Consider the following 20028-nt stretch of genomic DNA (forward strand, 5'->3'; position numbering starts at 1 on the left):
TCTCTTACAATCCACTGTCAGGTCTTACAACATGTATAATATGTAGCATAACAAGCTTTGCCATGTGAGGTTCATTTACTTGAGTTGCTATTATCAGCATTACTCATGAGCAGTAAAGAGGGTTGGAATCTCATTGATTTAGAGTCATATAGGGCCATCTATTCTATGAGCTTTCCAGAAAAGCCTCACTAAGCTCATTTTATGCCCAAGTAGGAGACATCAACAAAGATACTAGACTATCTGTTTTGGAAGGTGCTTTTTGGTCCCATATAACAAAAGTTTTTCTTCAGGAAAGAATCTATTTTTTTTCACACATGCTCCCTGATATCTGAGTGCAGCCTTCTCTCTCTGTGCTTGAAGAGTCAAGAACATGGCTCACATCCTGCTGGGCACTGCTCAGCAAGTATCTGCCTTTAGCCACCCTTCTGAAGCCCAAAGGGTTCCCTCAAAGAAAGCCCCACAGCTGGAAGCCTCCTGTCAGAGGACAATGCAGTTTGGAGTGATAAGATTTTAGTAACCCAGTGTGTTTCTCCTAGGCTAAATTTTGCAGAGTAGTGACAGAAGGACAAGGAATCATTACATCCACTACAGCCTCTGAAGAATATACCTTGTCAGCTGCTTCCCATTAAATGTACCATCCATTACATACCCTTTCGGGGCACAAAGAAGGCTGCCTCCTTAATGAGCGTCACTCAAACCAAAGCATAAAGTTGCTTCAGCTGTTTGGAATGAACCACTTATCCAAGATTCATATAGCAACTCCCAAGCAACCCTCAGCAACCCCCAGAACACATCCCTCTGCTTTTCAACATGTTTGCTAAAAAGCTCCAGTGTCTGCAAAACACACTACTCAGGGCAGGTCAGTCATCACAGTTGCTAAAATTCACCTGCTGGGGATGGACTGTCTCAAATTAATACTGTTCTGCATAGGCTCTTTCAAAGTTCCTTCAGAACATGTGCTGCAAAGTTTATTCAAGATGAGGCACTAAGTCGTTTATCTTCATTCTATTCCCTAGAGATTTTGTTCAGAGGTCTTTTCCTTCCAACTATTCTTACAGAAGGTCATTGCAGCTTCTCAAGTAATTCAGGCCCTGCCTTCCCTGTCCCATCTGCCCCAAACCACCCTCCAGTAACATATTCCTAAGTAGCACATACCCATTGAACTTAGTTTTCTGTCTGCATGGCACTTACGCTGCAAAAACAAACTTTTCATTTACATGAAAACTGCACCTCTTTTTCCACACTGTTTTATGAAGAGTGTAAGCTGGCAGATTTTCCTCATGAGCATGTGGATCTTGTTGATAAAGCTATCTCCAGCACTTAGTCTGTGCCACAGTACACAGCCTGTGTCACCTCAGGTGCATCCCACCCATGTTTAGGAGGCTGTGAGAACACTTCCACTAAAACCAAACAGCAACTTTGAGATGTGCTCATGTGCAAAACCCCTGGTATAACTCTACAATTATTTTTTAATTATACAACTCTTTAATTATTTTTTTTATTTTTTTTTCAACAAACTGCCTGCCCTCTAAAGTGCATTACAAACCCATGAAATAGACACTTAAGAATCTTGCAGTCCCTGTTGTGTGGTTCAAGGTGAAGGTGTAGTTTTGTAGAAAAATAAATTTCTATGATTCTTAATGAGTCCCTGATGACTCACAGATTAACGATAAATTACTACTACACATACACACCACCTTTCAAATGCCGTGACTTGTAAAGGTCAAATACATACTAGCCAAAGAGAAACAGCTAAGAGGATTCTACCTGACAACACTTTCCTAAGAGGGCTCCAGACTGAAATGAGCTTGCCATGGCAGTAACTGCCAACTGAGGCTCTCAGATCACTTCTACGTTGAGTTCTTATTAAGAGTCAGCAAGCATGCAGAAAACGCAACAGCAAACTCTTTCTCTCCCAGTCATTCCCACCCCTGCTAAAGGACAAAGACAAACACTCCTAGCAACAGAACTCAGTGGTTAAATGAACAGACTGTAGCATGGCACTTTGGTCACAAGCTGTTTGCTTTGCCACAAAAAACAGAAGGATGATGAGGGCTGGGCAAACCCTTCAGTTATTATCTAGGAGGTATTTAAGATTTCCACCTTCCACCGTGAGCTGCAGGAGCTGGCAGAAAGCACCTATACTCTCCCTATATTACCTGAACAAAGCTAGGCATTCCCTGAAGCACTGCAATGAATGTGGAATTACCCTAGAAAGACACAAAGAGAGGCTGAGAAAAAACAGGCCTCTCTGAAACCTGACTCTTCTTCAAAGCTCCTCTCCTTCAGTGCTGTACTGGACTGTGGTAAAATGTCTACTTCTGTTCAGAGACAGCCCTTAACTGTCCTCTAGAATCAGGCACCAACCTTCTCCTTTGAGGAAGGTCGACTTCCATTCAACACAGCTAGAAGAAGTGCTGCTGCTTCATTATTGTATATGGGACTTAGAGGTTGCTCAGACCAAAGTTATCATCGTTTTCTGCCCCAGTGATTAGGGCTCTCAGCTGTGAAAAGGCAAGAACTCTGGTAGCCAGAAGCCACAAAAGAGCTATTTATGTATTTTAGCTTAAAATGCCTTGTAAGTACGTACTATTGCAGGCTAAATGGCCTCAGCTTTCAAAGCAAGAGAAGGTTGCATCAGCTGGTTCACAGCATTGAGACTCAGGAAATCAGTTCTGCAATGTAGGTATTAGCTAACAAGGAAGAAAAACTACCGGAAGCAAATAAACAGTTACTGCTCCAGAGAGCAGAAGCTGAAGATGGACCTGGCTTGACCTCACTTGCATGCAACTAACTGCATGCAGAAAACAGATCCCCCTTCTGTGAGCAGCAGCATTACCCAGGTTCCTCTGACTGTGATCTGAAAAAAAGCTGTGTCTATCAACTATGGCAAAACACAAAGTATTTGTTGCTCCATGTGCATGACTATTCTGATCTCTCTGTAAGCAACACCAGGGTACACTAAAAAGAATAAATAAATCATAAACTCTTACATGCTCTAGAAAACCCCAAACTAAAAATCTATGTAATTTTAGACAGATTGACTGCTGATTAATCATTTTATTTATCATGGTCCCATTTACAACATAATTATAGTGATTTTATGTGAATGACTTCAGAAAATAATACGTTCTGCATAATATCTCTCTTCCAGCATCATGCATGTCAAACAGAATAGTTCTATTAACTCAGTCTTCAAGATAAAGAACCATCAATAAAGTTAAGCTAGTCTTAGCATAACAGTACAGCCCTGAGCCCCAGTCACAAGTCTGCTAAATGGCAGGATCTACTTCTGGAACTGTATTTCTCCCCACAGAATAACCAAGCATCAAGAAAGCATCTGGAATTTATAATTCATCTATTTGCCTCATAGCAGTAGAAAGAGTGGTACAGACACATGCTGTGCAGGGGACAGTGCGTATTTAACTATCGACTTTTACTACCACTAGCTTACAGAGTGCTCCTGTGCCAGACTGAGAAAAGCCCTTCTTCTGCTCTGAGCCAGGTGCAGATGCAGGAAAATGGAGTACTCTAGGTGACAAGAATAACATTACATATTCCTAACTTACGATCTCAGGCTTTGAGCCATTCACATTTCAAACTCAGACTTCATTCGCTGGAGACTTTTGAGGACTTAACTTTGTGTGCTGCAGCTTTTAAAGGCCCAGCAGAAGCTGAGACACAACTAAGGCTCAGCACTGAAAGCAAAACTCCATCCTTACATTGTGTTCTATTACTTGAATTGCATGACTAGGACTAAATTTAGCATTTCCTATCTTTCGTCAGTGGAATTAGGCTCTAAGCTAAATATCAGAAAGGCTTTTCCATGTTTCAAACAATAAATTTAATGAAATTCCTATTTCATACCAATACAAGGTATTTTAGGTAGACAGAGTAGAAAGATTTAATACAGCTGAATTACTTAAAAGATTTTTACCAAATAGCTGTTATATTAAGACAATTTACACACACTACCGTAGGATACCTCAGTAATTTCTAACATAGTATGTAGCTCATGAGACTCACCCTCGGGAAAACAAGTATATTAGAACCTATTGATATGACACATTTTTTCTTGATTCTGCTGAGCAGATACCTCCCACCCTAAAAAGGCCTGTGACTGAGCACAGTTCTAAACAAGAAAGGAAAATGTTACACCTCTGAGAGTGATGGTCACACATTGCAGCAAGCTGCTATAAAAAGCTAATGCTCAGTGACAGTCTCTCCACCTAACCCGTCAAAAATAACAGTGAACTACACCGGCAACAAGTCTGTGAGGAGAATCCTGAGAAGACAAGTCTCTGGCTGCAGACAGGGCCCAAGGTCTGTGCTATCAGGCCTCTGAAAAAACGAACAGCCTCATGTTTCTGACATGGGGTATGCTGTGCTTAGGGCAGTCACAAGTTTACTGTAAAAACACCACCCCCAGACCTACAACTCACAAGTTGTTCCTGCCCACCTTGTAACACAGCTAAAGCCCATTCTCCACCCGACCAGGGCTCCCCAAGGCTTTTCCTCACACGACCCTTCCCTCAGCAACATCACTCACACTGATGAGGGCTGCAGATTCTCACCTGAAACCTCCATGTTCTCAGCTCATCGCAAGCTCTGCCCCCAGACCAAATGTCTGTCCCTGAGCCCCAAGCAGCACACCCGGTCTCCCCAGCTGCAGTACAGCTCTGGCCATCCTCCATAAGCATTCCAAGTCTCTCTGCCTCAGCTGGATGAGGCCGGCTCTAACATCACCTCATCAGGCTCTTGATGGTCCACAACTAATGGTACCCTGCCACCCCTGCACAACAATAATGCTTATCACTGTTTTGAACTCCTCTCACTGAAACATACCTGCTGCAAATAACACACTGCCTACCACTCAAGTACATGATAGTTTAACATGAAGACAGAGCAGGATTAAGTGAAAACCACAAAAGAGTATCAGCCAGTTCAAGAGTCACCCTACATTAAAGAGAGAAGAAATGCCCTGGGTCCTCATCAATTCTCAACTGAATACTGTTAAAATATCCACCTCCTTTTATCCTGGCACACACAGCTTCCCTTATCTACATACAAACATGGATAGGAACAATACCACTTGTTACAAGAAAAGAAATCACCAGATGCACTATAAATGTAACCAGACAGCAGAGGCCCGAGATTAACACCAGAAAAAGTGCACAGAAAGTTCATGGGGTCAGAAAGAGCCCGGCTTACCTCACTCCCTGAGGCGATGGGACAGCGGGGTGCAGCGCAGAGCCCTGGATCCCGAAGCAGCAGCACGATCCATCACGGTCCAGCAGGCCCTTGCTCTTGCTTCAGCATGTAGCTACAGCAAACCCGCCAGCCCTCTCCGGCTAAAAGGCTGGGACTGAGCTGGCGGGCTCACCTCGGCCCCCTCACGCAGCCATTTCGCGCTGCTCTCTCCGGGCGCCCGCCCTCAGCCCGAGCCCCAGCTGAGTGGACCCTCCCGCCACCCCTGAGGCGGCCGGCACGCGCGCGGCACGAGGGCGGCCCCTCACGGCAGCGCCTCCATCTTCACTCTCTTCAACGGCCGAACCCCGCCGCGGCGGCTGCGGCTCCCACCCCGGGTCGGGCAGCACGGACACAACCTGAGGCACGGAGAAGGGACGGAGGAAGGGACGGAGGAGGGCCGCGACTGCCGCAGCCGGTGGCGGAGCCCCGCGTCCCTGCTGCCCGCCGGCCCTGAGGGGAGCGCACGAGCCAAGGGGCACCGCCGGGCCCGCGCACCGCGCGCGGGAGGAAGGAAAGAGACGGACTCGTGCTCCGCAAAGCTTTATTAACACATGGAGCCCCGCTGCGTGCAGCACCTGCGGGCGGGATCCGCGCTCCTCGGTGGCAACACAGGCACACGGGTTTATCGGCCCTGAGCACCAGTAACAACAGTCCCACTGCACTGCAGTAACAACACTTGGGGGTTTAAGCTATCGCATACCTCCAGGTTCCTCGCTGCTCGAAATGCACACAAAAGAGACTTCTCATGGAAATTCTGTAACATAAACTGGTTTATTGAAGCTCACTACATCTCCCCTCCCACCACCACAGTCCTTTCTACACTTAGGTTCCCCCCTTAACAAAAGAACTTGTCAAGTGCTCCCCAAAATACACCAATGGTAAAGAATGAAAGTGACCCCTGTGCCGAGGTGGTGTTCCCCAGAGCAGCAAGCAGAGCTGCCTCCATTTCTGCCCTGATGGAACAGGGATAAGCACAGAAAACATCACATTTGGAAAAACACCATGAAACTCCCTAGCAAATAACCCTGAGAACAAGAGGTTATACACACATGCTGCTGTCTGGAACAGCCAGGGAAGAGTCTGGCTTGACACCAGCACTGCTCTTTGCAGCCTTTGTGCAATGAACAACACATCACTCGGAGCCATGCGGAGCTACAAGACAACTGAGTGCTGCAGAGAGAGGCCAAGCCTGCCGCTCCCCCATGGCCGAGACAGCGCTCGTGTCCTGAGCTGACTTGGGCAGCAAAGTGACTGAGGAGCAAACACCATGAGCTGCCTGTGATGACTTTGTTAAAACACCTTTTTTTACATCTTTTATTAACACACGGTTAACAACTGAACTTCTCCCTGCCTTGCACTCCCCTGCCTGCCCTGCCACTGCCTCCCATCTTCACAGAATCATAGACTCACAGACTGGTTTGTGTTGAAGGGACCTTAAAGCTCACCCAGCTCCAACCCCTGCCACGGGCAGGGACCCCTTCCACTGGAGCAGCTTGCTCCAAGCCCCTGTGTCCAACCTGGCCTTGAACACTGCCAGGGATGGGGCAGCCACAGCTTCTCTGGGCACCCTGTGCCAGCGCCTCAGCACCCTCACAGGGAAGAGCTTCTGCCTAAGAGCTCAGCTCATTCTCCCCTCTGGCCGGTTAAAGCCATTCCCCTTGGCCTGTCCCTGCAGAAAGCCCCTCTCCAAGTTTCTTGTTGCCCCTTTAGGCACTGGATGTGCACCAAGCTCCCCCCAGAGTCTTCTCCAGACTGCACAAGCCCAGCTCTCAGCCTGTCTTCATTTTGCTCAGTAGTTGCTGGGGTTTTTCGCATCTCTGTGACAGCACAATTTGGATGCAACAACAAACCAAGAGCTATTTTAAGCAGGGCTTACTTTTCAGAAATGTGATTTTCATACACAGCCTGCAATCTCTAATGTGGAAAACGAAGGTGCTTTGAAACTCTGGAAAAATGCCACTGACTCCAAGTTTGTTTGGTTTTCCATAGCCCAGGGAGTGAACTAATAATGATAATGCATGGGACAGGGGAAGCAGGAAGCAAAATTTGGTAGGTACACTGAACAGCTTTTTATCCAAATACACATTTTTTAGTTTTCTACTTAGGAAAGATTCCCTCCAGACACTGAAACAACAGTTTTTCCCATTACTGCTCCCTTAATATGTACATTACTAGAGCACTTTTTGAGGATTCTGCCCCAGAAATTACACAGAAAGCTCAAGAATACACCTTCTAACTGAATGTGAAGAAAAGCCTATGCCCTGCTCCTTATCCCTTGACCAGGCAAATGTCACAGGATATGGCAGCACAAGACATGAAATAAAAGGAAATTAAATAAATAGTATCAAAACTCAATACCATATTTGCCAAAACATTAATTCTCCTGCTTCCACAATTCCTATAGCCACATCCTCTTTCCCTTCTTTCAACTTTCCCAGTCCATGTTCACCTCCACTCCTTGCCTCTCCCTCTCCACTGTTTTTTCCCCACCATCACCTCTCCTTCATTTTATTTCTTCCCTCAAATCCTACTTTCAGCCTCTCTCCTCCAATGCTTCTCATCCATTTCCTTCCTTTCACAGAAATACTTTCTCATCAACCTCATTTTAGTCTCTGCCTAAGCAAGGATACAAAGCTACAAATAAAAGCAGTGTACTTTTATTTCTTAGAAAGACGAAGCCAGGCAGAATTAACCTGATACTAGTTTTAAACATCAGTTTACACTCTAAACTCGGCCTAGAAGTAACAACCCTAAAGCCAAAAACCCAGTTTCCTTGTCAATCTATAGTTGTTCCTAGTGGGCTTGATTTCTGAGTTTTAATTTATTAAATGGCAAAATAAATATGAACTTCTAACAACTAATATTTTCAATTAAAAAAATATACCCTAGCCTATACCCATTTTTGGTACCAAATGAACAATACTGGCTTAGAAACTAATGTTAAAATGATGCAACTTCCTAGCACAGAGATGTTACATCAATATCAAAGTGCTTATTTCCCCAATTGTGGCTACAACCCCCTGAATAACACACAGCTGTTTGCAGTCTGGGTTACATGTAAACAGCACCTATACAAATAGGTGTTAGTGAATCTCTAATTTACAACAATAAAATAAAATAATAACAAAGTCTAAAACCAACTATTTCTTCATATACCTTGGGTTTTTAAGTGCCCTATTTGGTGAAGCATCCTGCCATCATTCTGTAAAAACACTGTATGTGGGTGCATGTAAGTCACTACAAAATTTTTCCCTTTATCATCCCAAAATTGCCCTGGCCTAGCTCAGTGGCCAGTATCAGCTGTACTCCCATTGACAATGGCAGGTTGTGCTAGTTTTCAGCCAGAGATGATGGCCAGAGTGCAGCTCTTACTGCAGTACAGAACTGTTTACTGCTCGGTTCATAAAATCAAGGTTATGATACATAATGGCACTATGATTTTTTCTTCAGCAGCAGCAGTAACAGAGTACTGCACACAGCTAATAAACCTGACAGATATCTGCCATCAAATACTTATGCTATTAACAAATGAAAACTATATTAATTTTTTTTCCTGAAGACTCAATAACAATTTCCCTGACTGAAATAATAATGCACAGTCTTTATCATTGTGCAGAATGTGAATGATTCTGCAGTTAAAGAGTATCACTAGAAACCCTACGTCCTGAGTGCAGTTGATATCCCAAATGGACTGAAGTATCACTGAAACATTCAACATACAAAGGCACTTCAATCAGTGCTTGTGCTGCAGCATTTCCTCAGGAATCTGGATCACCAACTTTCTAAACTGCTCAGCAGGCATTTAGTAATACCATCCAGCCGTTGGTGCAGTTTGAGAAGTGAGAAGCGTCATACCAAGGATTCAGACAGGAAGTCAAGGTCTGCTGTCAGAGCTGCTCTTTTCAACAAGGGTGGAAGTTTCCTCTGTCTCCTGCCCGTGAAACTCTCCTTCCATTATGATATGCTACTTCTCCTGTGATGAGTGGCTTTTCTTTGAGGAAGATCCTCACTGTCACTTTCACAGTTCCTCTGAAATAGAAAGGCCACAATCAGTCACATCAATGAGACACCGTGCTGCTAAACATGATGTTCTAATATTATTAGCTTATCATCTCTTGAGAAGAGTAGAGCAAATAGGAATTCCAGAAGGCCACATGCACTGCAGGGGTCCCCAACCCTCCACCACACTGCTGGGCATCAGAGCAGCAGTGCAGACTCTCCAACACTGCTCACTTCCCAGGCTGACAGCACAGTCACTGCTACGGTATCCAAACAGAACCTGCAGCCTCCCTGCTGCTCCTCTGCAGCATAAATGTGGCTAGCACCTCAAGGGTTCATAGTTACCAGCTCTTCCTGCCCAACATTTCTGTAACACAACTTATGGCACCATTAAAGGCACGCAATGGACACCATGGTCCAATCTGGTTTCCCCCTTAAAAACACTGCAATCCTGTTGGGCTGTGCATCCATTTAAGGACAGCAAAAATCACTGCACAGCAAAATTGGTCCTTCTCCCCATTCAAGAAATGTACCTACCATATTTTCATCTTCTATTAGGACCTTTTTCACCAGCGAACGAGACAACTGGTTGCACAATGAGACAATACGGTAAGAAAGCTATGGAGAGAGGGAAGAATGAGAACTTGACCACACATATGCAGCACAGACATTCCTGAACACATTTCATTGACCTACTGTGTATTACAATTTTCCATTCAAGTTTTATCTTGCCTTCTGTTCCATGAGGCTGGGGAAGCCTGACATGAGAAGGACTAAAGGCTCACTGTCATACCTTCCATCGCCTTCTAGCATATTGCCTTTTGAAGTTTTCCATGTTAACAACAGACGATTGCCGAACCAAAGCCTGTCGCTTGTCCACTGGCTGGAAGATAAGAGAGCAATTTTATTGCCTGGCTCCTGCTGGTGCATGAAATACATAAGATTCTTCATGTACTCTGGAGCTGGGTGAAAGAATGCTGGCTGGAGAAGCTGTGGGCTCATATATGTAAAAGCAGAAGAAAAATAGTTAAATCTAGTCCTCCTTGTGCCTGGAGAGGGCCCTTTGATCTCAAACAACATCCTAAAGCCAGTGGTCACACTTGGCTGGGTGCACAAAATTGTGTTCAGAAGTTCCACTCCTGCCCCTTTCTAGCCATGCAACCTGGCACAAAAGGTGTACCACATGGCCCAGACTTTGTTCCAACCTACACTTATATCTTCTGTTTCATAATGATCACATAAAAACAAACAAAAGGTCTGGGAACAGCTTTTCTAGCTGAAGGACAGAAGGAAGGACAGCCAAACAAGAGAGAGAGATAACTAAGGGGATGCTAGAGGATGCTAAGGCAGTACTTCCACTTTGTAAAGTTGCTGAGGTGCCTCTTAGTGCATACCTGCACCATCTTCTCTGGATAGAGCTCATATCATCTTGCATTTATTCATTTCTCTCTTTCTGAAGGGCACTGGAAAAGCAAAGAACAGGTTCCACAGAGGCCTGACAGAAAGGAGGAGGAGGAGATGCCAGCACATCAGTGGCACTGCAGCACACTGCTGCTCAGGGGGTTTGCACAGGCTTGCTAGAAATCATGACAGAATAGAAGTAAACCAGCATCACCACACTGTTAGGGCCCGTGCTACTTTCTACATTTTCAGATAAAAGTTTTCACATTTTGCCCTTTACAAGGATATTTTTAAACCAAAGATCAATGAGGGCCCTTTCCTCGCTTCCAGGATTTGGCTCTTCTAGCACATCTTTTCTGAACTGTGCTTTGTACCTTTGTACACAGGTAAGTTTGAGGCAGTCACTTCAGCTCTAAAGAACACATGATTGTGAAATAGGAAATAAATCCAGAGGGTGCTAGCTGTACTTTACAATCCCAGTATTAACATGGTACTAGAGAGTAGCCTTTTTCTTGTCTCTCTCAAAGCTGGCCAATGAAACCCTGCCTGCTTATCAGAAGCCCAGGTAACCTGCCACTGCAAGGAATCCGCAATTAGAGATCCCAAGCAAAATTAGAAGGTGACCCAAGAACAGCAATCTATGACCAGGTTTTGTCAACACTGGACATGCCAGGAATCACAGGACAGTTGAGTTTGGAAGGGGCCTCTGGAGATCTTCAAGCCCAGCTCCCTTGCTCAGGCAGGGTCAGCTACTGCAGCATGCCCAGCACCACAGCTCACTCGGGTGTTGAAGGACAGAGACTCCATAACACCTCTAAGAACATGTTCCAGTGTTTGACTGCTCCTTTAGTAACAAGTTTGTTTGCTCTTTGTAATATTTAAATGTTACTTCTTCCTGCTGGTGCCTGCTGCCTCTTGTTCTGTCACGGGATGCCACAAGAACAACCTGGCTCTGTTTTCTTTACTCCATTCCACCACATATTTATACAGATTGAGAAGACCTGCCCAAGCCTTCTCCTTTTGACATTGAACAATCCTGTCTCTCTCAGTCTCTCCCCTTTGACAAACAGTCCCATCCCTTAATCATTTTCACAGCGTTTCATCTAACTGACTTCAATGTTTTGCAGAAACCACCATAATGAAAAGGGAAAAAGCTGTCATTTCATATTAGTGATGAGGATCCACACCACTGAAAAGATGTAGGCTTTGTCATTTAACTATACCCAGAGTATGACAGCACAAGACACTGATACCCTGGCAATAAATACATGAGGAAAGAACTGCAATACCTGAGTATGGAAAAACAAGCAAAAAAACCCCACACATCAGAATTCAGACATGTGCCTAAAATGTTTGGATGCCCATCTGGTGTAAAGGAACAGGTGTTCTGCAAACCCTGACACAGCCCTTCTGAAAACAGAGCACCTTTCCACTCCAAAACCACATCAAAATTTGCATAGACCAGACAACTGTATGTGACAGATTGAGAGGAAAAAAGTTCAAAACCAGATCTGGTAAAAGGCAAAAGAGAAAAGCCAGAAATCAACCCTTCAAAGATCATGGAGCTTATGGACTGGCAACCATTCCCACAGTTCTGATCTGCATATGTAGGTGGTGGATAAACCAGAAATATTTATACTGAACTGGACTGGAATGCAATCAAACCAGACCCTGCAGAAACAAGAGCACCAAAGGAGAAAGGAAATCACAGCAGCAAGGATTTAAACATTTTTTCCAGCAAAATAATTGATAACATTCATGAGACAACACATTCACTTTCCAGGTGCAGCATTTGTGCACACATCCCAGCAGAAATTCCAGGAGCCATGCTATCCATTATGCCTCCTTCTGATGTAGAGGTATAGACCGCTTCCATACAACAGAACTGGGACATTCAAGCATTGAATGTAATTTCCTCCTGCTGCAAATGGCTAGCGTGGTGCAACAAAACACCAAGTAGAAATCAATTTGAAGTGGAAAAATGTCACTTGCTAAATGTCAGCTGTACAAGCACAATGAACAATTTCCGAGTGCCCTTTCAGCAGCAAAACCATCGCTGCATCAAAAGTAGCCCACTTTACAGTGAGCTACTGCAGACTCTTAATAACAGCCTCTCAATTTCTAAGTGGCCTGCAAACCAGTGACCCTGTTGTTTTCCCCGTCATCAGAGTATCTTCTCAAAAGCAGGATGTCAGTGACCTCCTTCAGCTCACAGAGCATTAGCCTCAAGGACTGAATCACAACAATAACCTCACCTAAACGTGATCAGGAACAGAATGGCCTCATTTAATGTTCCTTCTCATTGTGGCAACACATTTGTTCATAAAGAATATCAAGACGAACAGAGAATATGAAATCATAGCTGAGGGAAGGCAGACTCTCTCTCCCGAGGGTCTTTGCCACAGATATGAACTCTCACTAAGTTTTAAGTTACTTTTTAAGAATTAGAACTCTGTCCCTTATAAAACAGGGATAAGGAGTCCTGTATTCCAGTTCCCCTTCCAGCTCAAAGGAGCACTACAGTAGTGATGACTGAAGCGTTCTAAAAGAATAAAAAATGGGCATACGTAAAATTCCCAGTACTGTTTGTCACAGTGGAGCCCACTTCCCACCAACCATCACCACCACCTTGCTAGGGACATTTCCTGGCTATCTGCACCACTTGGAAGCTTTAGGAAATTTTTCATCTTGTGCAAAGAAAGATGCCACAGAGAGCACATCCAGTTTCCATCCTCCACCGAGTACAATGACAGGAGTTCCAATACCCCTAATTGAGTAACTGTTTTCAGAACTCTGCATTTTCACCAGCCTCTGCACATCTTTATGAGGACATGACAGCGACTGGACCACTATGCTCTAAACCAATTGGATGAGAGTATACTTTTATCAAAGTAATAAACATTATTCTTAATAAGGTTCTGAACAACAACAGTTCCATTTAGTTTATTAGGTTCTCTAGAAAAGGAGAAATGAGGATGGACAGTGAAAGACATTCTAATATGTATATACAGATCCACTCTAGATGGATTTGAGCAGTGATGCCTGGCTACTATCTCACCCATTCTTCTAGCTGCATAAATGTTACCTTGCAGTGAACTCATATAGCTAAGCAGAGGGGCTGGCTGTAAACTAGCCACAGAAACAAAGCTGGTAACTCTTTTCAGTACACAGAAGCTCAACATCTCTTCTTCAGTCACTAGCTACACCATCAGGGAACAAGTATATCCTGCATAAATGACTATATTGTGTCCAAAACTGAGATGGACACATCTGTGCATATGAATACAGTATAATCAAAGGACTTCTTTGAAACACAAGGCAGCAGGGCATGAGTCAAGTTTGGGACAATTTTGTTTTTTTACTTTCTAAACCTTAAGGAAAAAAAAACGTATCTTCACAGCAAGAACACTGGTCTCAAATCCTACACCACAGATTACATCAGTTGTAGCTTTGTCATCACCTTTACTGTAGAAAGCAAACCAGTAACTTGTGTTATCACTTAATCACTCACAACTTAAGATTTGCACTGTAAAATCACACACACAGGTATTTGATCAGTTCATCACAAGTCCCCAGTTGTGTCACATGAATAGGATTTCTTTGGTACAGAACAGGAAAGTCAGCTGGATTTCAAACTAAAGGATGAATCAACAGCATCTTTGATGATAAAAATATTTCACCCTGCATAACTGGCCTAAAAAAATCAACTTAATTTTTCTTCATCAGCAGCCATTTCACAGAGCATTTCCACAGCACTAGCTCAATGTTCAGTTACTACACTGTTGACTCTGGTGTATGGGACAGATTTAACCTTTGCAAATATTTCTCTCATATGGTCTGTAGAACTGCCTGCAGCAGTCTGTAGGACCATTCCTTCATACAACCAAGGAAGCTACGTGAGATTTTTATCAGTTTCCAGGCATCCAGCTTCCAGTATCGACCGACCTAGTCTTTATCCCAAGTTAATTACTCAGTAATCTTCAGAAACTGTCCTACATGATGAAGTATAATGCAGGCAGTGCAAGAGGCTGTAGGGTTAGATGTGTCCGTAACACTGTGATGATACAGTTCCCGTAAGTTCAGACACCGAACATAGGAAAAATACTTCAATACTACAGAACGCTGCAAGCTTTTGGTCAGCATCTCGTGCAATACATGAGATTTTCTGTTTCAGATCTAGGTCATGTTTTTTGTGTAGAATCTATGCACTGAAAACTTTTTAAGCTGCTGTACTTTGAAACAGGCAGCAAACTCTGCACCTAGCCTGATCTACAGTATCACTGATGTGATGCTGCTACCTCAAGATTCAAGCCTGCAAGAAATTCCTCACAGCGAGATCTGTTTAACAGCTCCATTAGAGATTCATTGAGATCTTTGTTGAAAACAGAGTCAAAGTTTCCATTCACACAGGCTTCATTTTCCAGTTGAAAATTACTCATTAAATCCTGTATCCACTTGAGCTCCTCAGAAAGTTCTTGACTGAGAGATTCATACTGACTCTGCAGATCAGTGTACTTCCCAGTTATGCCTGTAAGGCTAGTGCCTACAGTCTTGATATCATCTTGTAGGTGCCTTTTCAGGGATTCAATTTTACGGTATTCATACTTCAGCTGAGACAGCTTGTGCCTCACGCTTTCATTCTCCTCTTTATACCAAGCTTCTTTCTCATTATAAATGGAAACCAGAGCATCAATGTCCTCCTGTAAGGAATCGTGGGATGCAGCCAAAGTGCTGAACCCCCGTTCTGTAAGTGAAATGTCTTCTACTACCCGGGCAAAGCGCTCAAAGTTGATGTAGGTGTTATTGGGAGGCATACTTGAATGGCACTTTATGGTGTACTCCCTCAGGCGTTTTGTCTTCAGCTGCGTGTTCTCAACCTTCTTATTCTCTTGGACTTTTGTTTCTTCTTTCAGCTGGTGAGCCATCAGACAGAGGAACCAATATTACTGACCTTTTACGAGACAGTGCAGCAATTCAAAGCTATACACAACGGATGCAGCCTGAGCTTCCACAGTGCTAGGAGAGCCTCTGCTCCCACAGGCTTTCCTTCATGCATCTGAGTAAAAGTAAAAAAACAACCAAACAAACCAACATACAAACCCAGACCCGAATGTGACAAGCGATGTGCATTCATTCCAATGTGGTAAGTGTAAATAACAGGGCCCCAATTGACTTTCATGTTGATTTTTAGCAGTTAACAGTCTCAAAGCCATCAATATTTGTAAGAGGAAGAACAACAATCCTGAAAACATTCCAGTTAATGGTCTGTGCAATGCAAAGCAAAAAGTGCATTTCAAACATCCTCATCAATCATGCTGAGATTAGCTAAATGTGTTTTCAGTAAGAAACTTATCCACAAAAGCAAGGCATGTTTATGATGAAAAAGTACATACAGACACACAAAGGTAAGCAAACCAGCACACTTGGTACAGCAGTTAGATCATGAGAGAAATGGTATTTTCCACTTTGGATGTAGTGAAATCTCAACTCAAGAAAGCACTAAACCAAACACTAAACCAAACACATAGCATATGTGCATGCAAACTGAGAAGAAAGGAAAAATGCAAACCCCAGTTTAAGGCAGGATATACTAGAATGTGCAACAAACATCAAAGTTTTGGTAAAAAGAGGTCATTTGCAGAAATCCAAGGATTTAGTGAGATGCAACCCATTTCTTCCCAGTGCATTTCTTTGAGACACACAGTATCACTATGCACCTAAATTTTCCATTTAACACACCAATAAGAGTGAGAACATCACCCCTGCTTTGCTCACAGTGTGTCTATTGAGACTTACCGTTATCCACGGATGAGACAGAGCTTCCTGAATTGTAAGCCGTTTCCTAAAAAACACCACAACCCCCCCCCCCAAGACGGGAATGAGAAATACATGGTACACAAGTCCATTGACTTTGTCTTGTTCATCCTGCATGCTTGGAAAATAAATTCTTTGTATACATCTTGAATATGACTATGTTGGAATCAAGGTGTACAACATGAATTACACCAAGACTGGCCTTCAGAACACAGTATTACATCACTGCAGGAGCTGCCATTTCCAGAGAGGAACGTTTCTGAGGGCAATACTTCAAATCTAGTCAATCCTAACTTCCTTCTGCATTGTAGCAGTTTGGTGAACAGCACATTAAGAGCACTGAGAATCAAAGGTAGAAAACACAGCACTGCAGAGGGACTGCCTCTGCACATGGGACAAACCAGTATCAGAGACACCCTTTCTTAAAGGGAGGTTGCTAGACCTGTGCAAACCTGTCACCAACCCCACCTACTGCAGCCCATTCTGAGGCCTGAGGATTTGCAGAAATCTTGACTAACACCTTGCCTCCTTCTCTCCAATACCTATCTTCTCCCCTAATGAAGCCATTAAAAAGAACTGCAATAGCCTGACTTCCCTCCAGGACAGAGGGTTATAGGGAAGATGACGCTACTTCCCCATTCCACAGCTTTTATTAAAAGCCAGGAGAACATATTTTTACCAAATTTATCCTGGAGACAAATGGATCTTTCTGAATTGACACTTACCGGGTATCTTTCACCAGGAGTTTCTGAATAAAATCTTTTGCCAAGTCACTGGTGTTGCTGAAAAATTCTTCATCAAATTCATAATTCACAGCTGTGATGTTGGCAAGCGTTTCTTGTTTAGTTTCTCCAAGGAAAGGCGAAGCACCACTGAGGCTAGATAAGCCAGAAAGAAAAATCAGCTGGAAAAACAAACAGCAGAGATCCCCTACTGAAATGACAGTGAGTGTATAATACAGTCTCAGGACATTTGTGGATCTCGCCCTGCAGCAGCCATGCCACATGGGAAATAACAGGTCCAGCTTTGGCTCACTATATCTATGGGTTATGAATCAGACTCATCTTGAAAGTCTCTAGCATGGCACTAATGTGTGCACACAGACAAAAACGCACAGATTCCCCTCTGTCAAGAGTCTCACTGAAGTCATTGCTAATCAAAGCAGAAGTTTCAGCAGAGGAGAGTCTCTATTCCTGTGAACACACAAACACTATGAGGCAGAAGCTTCCATCAGCTTCAAACAGAGAAAGTACTGTTTCTATACATTTTCTTTGGGTAAGAGAAGCCCTGCCACTACTGCTTTTCTGTCTGCAAAGCTACTGACAAGTTCCCTGCACAGTGGGTTCAGCCAAGAGACCTTTCTCAGCTGGAACCAAAACACAATGTGGGATGAGCAGTCAGGTGCGTGGCCTTGCCTAGGAGCCAAGTCCAATGGACAGGTAGTGACATGCTGCTCATTAAAAAGAATCCACAAACAACAGGACTTTGCCTACAGTAAAGTCCAACTGCTTCTGAGCAATGCAAAGTTTCACTGTGTTGGCACTCTGCTCTAACTGCAAGGATGTAATGGAGACAACATCAGAATAAAAAGTTATTCAGCATCTTATGAGAAAAAGCTTTCCTCCTGCTTTGCCCATCTCTCAACAGCGAGTGACAGCCTTCAACTTTGATGCCTTTGATACCTCTGCTCCACTGAACTCAAGTGTTAGAAGAGATACACTGTAAACTCTGCCTGCCCTCCCCTTCCTCCCTCCCCCAATCCATAGGGATGCAACTGGGCAAAGCCTGCTTGGTAGGAAATGTTATCTATACCAAGGAAATTGATCTCATCCCTTTCTGAAAATCTTCTGGGCTGTTATTATGCTCATCTATTATGTCTGGCTTTGATAGCAATTCCAGGATGCAGCACGCGCGAAACAGGGCTTCAATAAGCTCCTGGGATTTGAATTGAGGTTGTGAATACTAAACCACCGGCTTACATGATCCTACCCAACAGTCCTTTTACCTTGCTGCAATACCACTGCCATGTTGGCTGGGAATCTGGGGATAAGCAGAAATTTAACGGGACCACCTGGGCCATTCAGCCCAGTTCCCAGCAACCACATGTGGTTTTATCCACAGAATAAACACCTGAGCTCGTAAACTGTTTCCCCTCCCTCTATAACCATGCAACAATGCCAAAGCAGCTTCACAGCAAGGCAGCATGAGTTAGGTCCTCCAGTTCTCTTTGATGCAGTAAATGTCACTCCATAAGCAACAGTCAGTCTCACTTCCTACAGGGTTTTACATTCTGCCTCTTAAGCTTTTGTTCCATTTCAGTTAGCCACAAAGAAGGCTACAAGCAGGCACCTCGCCACAGACCATGGGCACTGCTCCAAAACTAAAGCTTGGAAACCTGCCCTAGAGCCTTGGTTTCTATCCCCTTTCCCCAAACTATGGAATGAAGCAGGTGTAATTCCACCTTCTGACTCTTTGCTGAAAGCCAAAGCCAATAGTGCTCTATTTGCCTCTCTGGGACTTAGTCTTTAGGTCTGCAAAATGAGGAGATTCTCAAATCCTAGCACCTAATGCAAATGACTTGTCATTTCCTGACTCAGTGTCTGTAAAAAGAGTTTCTGCCATGTGCTGCTCCCCAGCAGTCACAGCAGCTTGATTTCAATGGAAGCAGTTAGTTCCAAGAACTGCTGATCACTTCTGTAATTCTCTTATCAAACCAGAAGAAAGAATACCTGAAGCAGCGAATGCTGTCCCTCCAATGCATGCATCCATTGTCACACAAACACTTTCTCAAGTTGTCAAGCTCCACCTTAAAACTCTCTCGACGGCTTGCCCCCAGGATGCCCACAGAACCTCATTTCTTTGAGTATGAGCTTGTCAGAATCTCCTACTTTTATTTAGTCATCACCAGCTGACATACTGTTTTTTCCCCTCATGCTGACTACAACAGTATTCCCAACCAGCCTTCGCTTTACTCGTTTTAACAAGCCCTTTTGTCTGCTGTACGAAGAATTCTCAGTTCCCACAGTCAACTTCTCTGCTCCTAACCCAGCTTAAAATCACCTTTTGAACATAGATGACCACATTTATGTGTAGTAACCTGGACTGATTTGTCTTTACAAGCAAATTAAATCTTCCCTGTATTCACCTGAAATAACTCACCTTGTAAATGGTACTATTACACCTTCTGTTCCCTCCACACACTGATAGCTTGCGGTCATTCTGTGAGCAACCAATACACTTGAGCTTTTCCATCCTCTACCATTTGGAGCTGATGAGGTCCCATAAGAAGTAGAAATGCCCAGTGATGCTAGAGACATTTCAGAATGCCCCTCTTCTTTTACCCCCTATTTTAAACTTGAAAAGGCTGCAGGATAACATTTGCCCATCAGACAAACCACTGCCCACCCCATTCTTACATGACTAAAGGGAAGAGCAGTTTCATACTAGTGCAACAGAGCTCTAGGAACACTTCTACACGACAAACCCACTGTACTCACAGTATGTAGGTGATGACTCCTATGCTCCTGAAAAACAAAGGAGATTAATTGCAGGGGTTCTACATGA

The 20028-nt window shown here is 43.8% G+C and overlaps 2 protein-coding genes across 3 annotated transcripts in view; both read right to left on the reverse strand.

Moving 5' to 3' along the window:
* HERC1 (HECT and RLD domain containing E3 ubiquitin protein ligase family member 1) overlaps nucleotides 1–5363 on the reverse strand; it is a 115863-nt gene extending 110500 nt beyond the window's left edge. Inside the window, exon 1 of the mRNA XM_061347634.1 lies at nucleotides 5212–5363. The gene's annotated coding sequence lies outside the window, so the exon portion shown is untranslated. The remainder of the gene's footprint in view (nucleotides 1–5211) is intronic.
* Nucleotides 5364–7891: 2528 nt separating this feature from the next.
* The window catches only part of DAPK2 (death associated protein kinase 2), a 53377-nt gene continuing 41240 nt past the window's right edge, over nucleotides 7892–20028 (reverse strand). Inside the window, exons 7-12 of one of the 2 annotated variants that reach the window (XM_061347649.1) lie at nucleotides 19962–19988; nucleotides 17190–17342; nucleotides 16447–16492; nucleotides 10043–10132; nucleotides 9787–9867; nucleotides 7892–9279 (exon numbers count right to left, since the gene is read on the reverse strand). In XM_061347649.1, coding sequence (XP_061203633.1) covers nucleotides 9205–9279; nucleotides 9787–9867; nucleotides 10043–10132; nucleotides 16447–16492; nucleotides 17190–17342; nucleotides 19962–19988 — 472 coding nt within the window. In that variant the 3' untranslated portion in view covers nucleotides 7892–9204. Of the gene's footprint in view, nucleotides 9280–9786; nucleotides 9868–10042; nucleotides 10133–13144; nucleotides 15564–16446; nucleotides 16493–17189; nucleotides 17343–19961; nucleotides 19989–20028 lie in introns of those variants that run through there. The other variant, XM_061347648.1, reaches the window with a different exon arrangement.

This window comes from Neopsephotus bourkii, unplaced genomic scaffold (genome assembly GCF_033783945.1).
Source record: "Neopsephotus bourkii isolate Nb327-2 ecotype Australia unplaced genomic scaffold, CSIRO-AGI_Nbou_v1 NB_318, whole genome shotgun sequence".
NCBI lineage: Eukaryota > Metazoa > Chordata > Aves > Psittaciformes > Psittacidae > Neopsephotus > Neopsephotus bourkii.